We start from the raw sequence: 8,777 nt of genomic DNA on the forward strand, positions 1-8,777 counted from the left end.
GTGAATTACTGCACTGAAGCACCTCACCCACCCCACCTGGGCCTCCCAGAGTGCTAAGATGACAGGTGGGAGCCACCGTGCCTGGCCCTGACTAGGGAATCATTATCAATGGCACCAAACGCGAATTCTGGGCACTCCTTCCATGCCGTCAATTTCAAAGTTTGGAAAGATACCTATTCTCCTTGAAAAACTCCTGGATTTATACAAACTCTGCTCTTCCTTGTAACATTAATTTTGAGTATATAGATTTTCTTTTTTCTTTTTGAGACTGAGTCTTACTCTGTCACCCTGGGAAGAGTACCCTGGCGTCACAGCTCACAGTGATCCTCAAGTGATCCTCTTACCTCAGTGTCCCAAGTAGCTGGATCTCCAGGCACCCCCCACAACACCTGGCTAGCTGAGTGTATGGATTTTCATTAATCCTTTTTGTCTGGTGATACTTTTTGGCTGGCCTACACCATTCAGCTAACACTCAGCTTTCTCTCAGGGAGACAATGAAAGGCAGGATCTTCTACCTCTTCTCTTCTTTAATAACAGACTTTTAGACTGAGACTCTTCACCCATCCATGCATCCACTTCAACTCTCAGTGATGTCCTATAGACATCATGTTAATCCATGTGGTGAACACATCAGGGAAAAGAGACAGCGTAAATCGAGGCAAAGAGTAGTTCACCTACAAAACAGCATCCTGAGTCCCTGTCGCCATGTCCATCGTCTTAGGATGGAATGGGATCACATGATTGGAGGAAAGCAAGTGGAGTGAACCCCTCCGACCCAGGTTCTCGAGCTGTTCTCTGTCCAATACGGAAGCCACAACCCACATGTGGCTATTAGTCCCCAAAATATCTCATTAATTTTGTTATGCTGATTATATAGTAAAATGATAATATATTGGATAAACTGGATTAAATAAAAATATTTTTAAAACCAATTAAAAAACTCCTACTATTGAGTTCAGGAGTTCGAGACCAGCCTGAGCCAGAGTGAGATCCTGTCTTCGAAAATAGCCAGGAGTTGAGGCAGACGCCTGTAGTCTCAGCTAGTCGGGAGGCTGAGACAAGAGAGTTGTTTAAGCCCAAGAGTTTGAGGTTGCTGTGAGCTTTGATCCCAATGCAGTCTAGCTGGGGTGACAAAGTGAGACTCTGTCTCAAAAAAAAAAGTTAACTACTAGAGAATCTAAAATTACAGATGTGGCTTGCTTCACCTTTCTAGTAGACAGCTGCTCACCATCTTCTCTTGTTGCATAAGGAATTTTGGGCTCTGCCCGAAGCTTTCTGACCCATCAGGCCGTGGTGGAGCACTGTGTAATTAGTAGATAGAACCAGAACCACAACAAAGAGGCAGTTATGTGTCTACAGGCAATCATGGTAATAATGTTACCTATTAAATAATTCTCGTTTAAAATTTTAATTTTTTTTTTTGAGACAGAATCTTGCTGTACCCCCCAGGCTATAGTGCATTGGTGTCATGATAGCTCACCACAACCTCAAACTCTGGGGCTCAAGTGATTATCCTCCCTCAGCCTCCTGTGTCGCTGAGACTACAGACATTCAGCACAATCTCTGGCTAAGGTTTCTAGAGTCTTTTCTTGCTCAGGCTGGTCTTGAACTCCTGGCCTCAAGCAATTCTCTGTCATCCATTGCTCTCTGGGGAGCAGGCCTTACCTGTTCCTGCCAATGCTGATCCTCACATTGCCAGGAATGAACATAAAGACAGATAACACTGTAGCAACGCCGTTCGTGACCCTGTCCTGTTGAATCAGGAGCTCCTCTCTCTTTCTTTTCATCACTTACGTATCCTCATTCTTGAATCTTCTCTCCTTCCTCAGGTTTCCCTTTATACTCTCTAATCTTTCTTCATTCCTTTCTCTCTTCCCTTTCTGCCTCTATTTTCTTTATAATTTTTATAATTTCCTAAATTGGCCTTTAATTCTAGTACTTTGAGAGGCCAAGGCAGGAGGATCGCTTGAGGCCAGGAGTTTGAGATCAAACTGAACAACATATGAGACCTGCCTCTACAAAGAAAAGAAAGAAAGAAGGAAAGATAGATTAGCCTGGCACGGTGGCACATGCCTATAGTCCCAGCTACTCAGGCGGCTGAGGAAAGAGGAATGCTTGAGCCCAGGAGTTGGAGGTTGTAGTGAACTGTGATGACACAACTGCATTCTTGCACTCTAGCCCGCACAACAGAGCAAGAGCCTCCATCGCAAAAAAAAAAAAAGAAGGCCGGGTGAGGAGGCTCATGCCTATAATCCTAGCACTCTGGGAGGCCGAGGCGGGTAGATTGCCTGAGCTCACAGGTTAGAGACCAGCCTGAGCCAGAGCGAGACCTCATCTCTAAAAATAGCCAGGCATTGTGGTGGGCGTCAGGGGGCTGAGGCAAGAGAATCGCTTGAGCCCAAGAGTTTGAGGTTGCTGTGAGCTGTGATGCCACAGCACTCTACCAAGGGCGACAAAAGTAAAACTCTGTCTCAAAAAACAAAGAAAGAAAGAAAAAAGAAAGGAAAGAAAGAAAAACAAAAGAAAAAAATAGTTCTTCAACAGTATACAGGAAAGAGTATGCTCTCCCTGGTAATCTCCCAGCTTCTATCTCTCAAGACAGCCCTTGTTTCCAGTTTCTTGTGTAGCCTTCCAGAGATATGTGACACACATCAAAATAAACACACATATGTTTACATGCTCTTTTTTCCCTCAAATGGCAACATATTGTGTTCTGACCCTTGCTTGTTGCAAGTAACGATGTATCTCAGAGATCATTCCCTAGCAATACATGAAGCTTCACTTTTAAGGCTATATAAAATTCCATTACACGCCAAACCATAAGTTATTTCACCAGTTGCCTATTGAGGAACATTGACGTTGTTTCCAGTCTTTTGTATTACCAAAAAATGCCAAAATAACTTTACACATGTATCATTTTGCATATACTGTAGATATCTAAAGGATAAATTCTCTCAAGCAGAACTACTGTGTCCAGTGGATACACAGGTAAGTTTGATTGATTTTGCTGAAATATTCCCCAGTTTATGCTCCTATCAGCAATGTATGAGAAAATCTATGTCCCTATGTTCTTACCAATACAGTGCTTAAAACGCTACAAGATTTTTGTCAACTCAACAGATTAAAAAAATAGCTTTTTTTGTGTAGTTCTAATTTGCATTTTTCTTACTATCATGATGGAAAGCATATTTTCATATTTCGTGAGCCATTTATATTTCTTTTCCTGTTCTTTATTTTCCTTTTGGACTATGGACCTTTTTCTTGATTTGTAGATACTTATATATTAGGCATGGCTATCTTATAATGTGCTTTTTTTTTTTTTTTTTTGCAGATTTCAAGTTTTTTAGTCATAGAATCAATGTCTTTTCTGTGGAAGAAAAATCCTTTTTTAAACAAAAAATGGAGCCTCTTACATTTGATATAACAAAGTCTCAAAATAAGCCATCACCAGCTCACCTGGACTTTGGGGCCCCCTCCAGACACTCTGGAGATGTAACTCATGATGTATTTGGCAGCCACTGTCTTTCCAGCACCACTTTCGCCACTGAGGAAAGAAAGACAAAAGGTCTAATTATGAAGTGGATTGTGACCAGTCCTCTCCTGTGCCCCCCCCCAAAACTAACAAAAATAAAAAGAAAACAGACAAAAAGAATTCAACCCCCCCCCAACAATGTTGGTTAAGAAAGTCAAATCATGGCAGGATTAGGTCACCTCTGACCTGAGTGAGCAACATTAACAGGGTGTGAACCAGAATCTTAATAATTTGCATTGGGTATAGGAAAGACATGTAATCTAAGTGCCTAATAATAGGGGGCGTGATTAGGAAAATTATGGAATATCACAAGGGGGAAGTTACAACGGACATGAAGACTGTAAATACAGCGGGGGGGGGGAGCAGATGCAGTGACGTTAAAGGCAATAAATCCACTCAAATCATATGGGAAACATGGTCACAAAAGTATGTTTTAACTACATGAATTAAAAAAAGACTGGAATCAGAAGTTTTGGTCAAGATAAAGAGACTATGGGACACTTGTTTTCATTCCTGATTTATAAAACTTTTTGTAATGTATGTATTGTATATATTTTTTTCTGCAATTAACAAAAGAAAAGAAAAAGGAGGCACTCTGAGGTCTCAAACCATGTGCCTTGAACTGATGCAAGCCTCCTTATTTTAGAAGTTCTAAAATTAAATGATGAGGCAATATTAATCACATCCTGAGTAACAAAGACTACCTTCCGTTTGTTAGCCTGGTGCATGGGGAAATCCTTTTGTTAATAGTATTTAGTCTGCTCTTCAAAATCCCCAACCATTCTTCCTTCAAAATCCCCTTGAATTGATAATGACCTCAACTCAAAACATGCTTAAGTCAGTCCGATTGCTCATCTCCTGGTTGGTAGCCTTTGTGTTACTGGGATAGAATTAAAGCAACCCCTGTCAAAGAAAATGATGGTGGGATTCAGTACGAAAAATTCAGGCCACTAAAGTTCCTAAGATAATATTTTTGTTTGCTCTTGGCAATCAGGAATTTTGGGATGGCTCAGTGCCTGTTGCTCAGGGGCTAGGGCACCAGCCACATACACCGGAGCTAGCGGGTTTGAATCTAGCCCAGGCCTGCCAAACAACGACAACTACAACTAAAAAACAGCTGGGCATTGTGGTGGGCACCTGTAGTCCCAGCTGCTTGGGAGGCTGAGGCAAGAGAACTGCTTAAGCCCAAGAGTTTGAAGTTGCCGTGAGCTGTGACTCCACAACACTCTACCTGGGGCGACACAGTGAGATTCTGTCTCAAAAAAAAAAAGGAAAGAATTTTGGTGTAGAGCAAATGTCCTTCTATGAATATCCAGCCTAATTAACTGCTATCAATTGCTGAGATGCCCAACAAACGGGAAAACATTTGCTTGGGGTACAGCCAAAGAAGATGACCCCAACCCCCCAAAAGGAAAGAGAAATAAATTTTAAAATAATTTGACATTTCAAAACAAAACAAACAAAAGGTTTGAAGTAGTCACGTGGCAAAACTGAGAACTTTGGTGAATTTCCCTGAGCTAATGTAAGGTCTTTGATAGATTATGGAGAGGAAAGAGGGCACCATCCTCATTTAGGGCTTAGACCCTCTGAAAGTCTGAACCCACTGATGCAGTTCCTCCACCTTCTTAGTGCCCAGCTCCCGGGCTTCCTGATCACTTGAATGGGGAAACCAAACTCAAATTTCATAAGATAACAGTGGCAGGTAGAAAATGAGCCAGGCTGGGATGAGGTGTCACCCTGCTTACAGAGGACATGCCTATTCACAGGCACAAGTAGGTCTGGCAAATCAAACTCCACGAGGAAATTATCTTCTCAGTTATCCACATAATCAGATGATTTTTATACAAGATCCAGGGTCCATATACATGTGCTCTCTCTCATCTGAAGCACAGGTAAAGCATCAACAATGGAACTCCATGTTGTAAGTTGTAAAGAAGGAAAACATTTAAGAATGTTGGAAAGTCCAAGGTAAAATCACCTAGTGTAATATTACAGAGTAATATGAATGAAGTACAGAGACTCTGTTAGTACTATAAAGACAATACCGCTAAGGTTATAAGTGACCAGAAGACAAGGTATCGGTAACATGTTTACAACTATAAGAACTGAAATCGAACAAGGAAAAAGAAATATTTCTGACTTGTTAAGACGCCGGTGTAGAAGATTCTTTTTTCTTTTCATATACTTTCTCCTAATGTTTAATTTTTTTTTTTTTTTGAGACAGAGCCTCAAGCTGTCCCCCTGGGCAGAGTGCCGTGACATCATAGCTCATCGCAACCTCTAACTCCTGGGGTCAAGTGAGTCTCCTGCCTCAGCCTCCCAAGTAGCTGGGACCACAGGTGCCCGCCACAACGCCCAAATATTTTTTAGCTGCAGCTGTCATTGTTGTTTGGTGGGCCCGGGCTGGATTCGAACCCGCCACCTTAGGTGTATGTGGCTGGTGCCTTAGCCACTTGAGCCACAGGCGCCAAGCCAATGCTTAATTTTTTGAGATGGGCAACCAACCATACATTTCAGATTTTTTAAAAACAGAATTTTTAGTAAAAGAAGGGATACCATATTGCAATGATACTCCACACTGATTAATTCATTAGAATATTGTTCAGCTTCCTATATACCGCCACGAGTAAACATATTTTCACTAAGTTTATATTTTCCCATTTAGACTTCTTTAGAATAAGCTGTGAAAGAGAGAGAACAAGTCCTACTGGAATTATTAAAAAAAGTACAGCAATCTCAACTGTGTCTTCAGTTAACAGTATAATCAGATATGAAATATTTTGTTTCTTTCATTGGAAGTAGAAAAATAATGGGAAGGAACTCTTTTCATTATGCTAAAATAAGCATGCCAGGTCTAAAAACAGGATATCTACATTCTCAGAAATCCTGATCTTTTTCAGGAGATTTATAATAATTAGTCCTGGCTAAACATTGATTGAAATTTTCATTTCTTGGTTTCAATTTACAGGCACTTAAGAAGCAGTTTTATTGATCAGAGGCTGGCAATTCGCTTAAAATAGGGTACAACAATGGAGTGTTCCATAATTACTGAAGCTTATAATAGTATGTGTAACTATAATTATACTGGCCCATTTGGGTTGGAAAAATATTGTTTCTTCTTCTAACCCAAGTAAAAAGAATGTGAAGAAATCAGAGCGAACATGCAGCATATTGAAAATTATTCACTTTGCATCTCGGAGCAGTGAGAGCTTTGTTTACATCTACAGGCAGCCTTTCCAATTTCATTGTCTTCACTTGACTTCTAAAGTGATAAAGTGGGCTGGGGAAGGTGGCTCCCGCCTGTAATCCCAGCCCCCTGGGAGGCTGAGGTGGGTAGACAGCTTGAGCTGGAGTTTGAGATCAGCCTGAGCAAGAGCAAGACCCCCATTTATACTAAAAGACAGAAAAGTTAGCCAGTGTTGGGCAAATGCCTGTCGTCCCAGATTCTCGGGAGCCTGAGGAAAGAGGATTGCCTGAGCCTAAGAGTTTGAGGTTGCTGTGACCTATGATGCCATGGCATTCTACCCAGGGCAACAGAGTGAGAATCTGTCTCAAAAAGATAAATAAAATAAAATGAAAGTAAATAAATAAATGAAGTGAAATAAATTTAAAAATAAAATACAATAAAAAATAAATAAAATTTAAAAAGTGACACAGTGGACCAAAAAACAAAACAAAACAAATAAAAAAAAAAAACTCTAGAAATTAGGAAAATGTCCCAGTGGTTCCTAAATCTGGCAGTCCATCAGAATCCTCAGAGTATTTTTAAAATGCCCATGTTTGGGCCCCTCATTTGACCTCCTGAATCCCAGTCTCCAGGGAAGTAGTCTAGGAAAAGGAATTTTCAAAAAACTCTCCAGTTTCTTATATAGCTGTCTGGGAACCAGCCAAGCCATTTTAAATCAGACTCAAGACAGACTTTATAGGAAATATCAATTTAAATAGGAACTAACGTAATATTTGCATGTGTGTATGTGTGTGAGCTATAGAAGTAGAAACATATGCTAAAATTTCAAAGAAACAGAAAGAAATGTTCTGGGAAAAACCATTTACAGCAATATATTAATAACTGGATTCAAGGACCACATTGTTTTTCTGAGAAAGGTTATTCCTCACTTAAAAATCAATAGTGTTTTCAATTCATGTAAACTTATTTTAGCAAAAGTAAAAATATTTCAGTTGTTTTGGTGGTTTTGAGATATCCCCTAGAATACACAGGGTCAATTATTCTTACTGTTGGAAGGAAGACCCGCCAGTGTACTCCCATCTTCCCATTCCTGGTCCCAAAATATCTCTATTGGATCAGGATCATAGCAACTCTAGTTCCTTTGTAACTGACTGAGTTAACATAATTGCAATGTTTTCTTTGCACTTTAGAAAGGACAAAAACTTAAAACAAAAAGCATTCATGCATTTACTCACTCAATGTACACTAACCCCGCCCCCACCATGCGCTAAGCTGGAGGCCATAATGATTCGTGGCTCCTGCCAGGGAGGAGCTCACTTACTGCCTCTTTAGGGGAAGTCAAGCCCCCAAATGCTATTAATAACCCAGTGAAGATGTGGACTCTCGGGTGGCATCCATCCCTGATTGGAGTGTATGCTCGTTAAAGATTCCTACAGGAAATCACAACTCTTAAAGAGACAGGTACAGGTAGCTAGATGGGGGGGGGGGTGTGCGCATGCGCACAACAAAAAACATATTTTTTTTTTTTGATGAGAAAAGCAATTTGCTCAAGGATGCTTAGCTCCTAAGTGGGAGAGGTAAGAAGGGGCTTGGGGCAGTGTGACACAGGAGCTGAAGCTGTACTACCTCAGAGGAAGGGAAATATTCTGTTTCCCACCGTACCTCCATGAATAGCGCAATTCACAGTATGATCAAATTCTTAACTCCTCCCGAGACTTCGCTTCTACACAACCATTCAAGCAAGCCTTCCGCCAACAACATTTGTTATCTCACACACAGTTGGAACTAACAAATGATAGCCTGCATCACTGTGATCACAAGACAAGATAATTCCGCGAGAACAAGAAACCACATCAAAGAAGGTCTGGACAGTCCTCTGGGATGATTCAAATCACAGCTTCCCCTCTTGGCAGCCCTACTGAATGCAGAGCAGAAAATAAGTCGGAGGGAAAGTATCACTGGTCACTGGGAGGTGGGGATGAGGTGGTCCCAGGGTTAAGGAGAGAGAGGTTCTTTTTTAGGTGTTGTAATCATATTAAAAAATAATCCTGGCTCGGC

The 8,777-nt window shown here is 40.9% G+C and overlaps 1 protein-coding gene across 2 annotated transcripts in view; it reads right to left on the bottom strand.

Annotated features, from left to right (window-relative positions):
* MYO1E (myosin IE) overlaps positions 1–8,777 on the bottom strand; it is a 229,500-nt gene that overhangs the window by 98,961 nt on the left and 121,762 nt on the right. For both annotated transcript variants that reach the window (XM_003784390.3, XM_023509954.1), the window contains exon 5: positions 3,457–3,544. In XM_003784390.3, coding sequence (XP_003784438.1) covers positions 3,457–3,544 — 88 coding nt within the window. The remainder of the gene's footprint in view (positions 1–3,456; positions 3,545–8,777) is intronic.

This window comes from Otolemur garnettii, unplaced genomic scaffold (genome assembly GCF_000181295.1).
Source record: "Otolemur garnettii isolate 467f Iridium unplaced genomic scaffold, OtoGar3 scaffold00011, whole genome shotgun sequence".
Classification (NCBI taxonomy): Eukaryota; Metazoa; Chordata; class Mammalia; order Primates; family Galagidae; genus Otolemur; species Otolemur garnettii.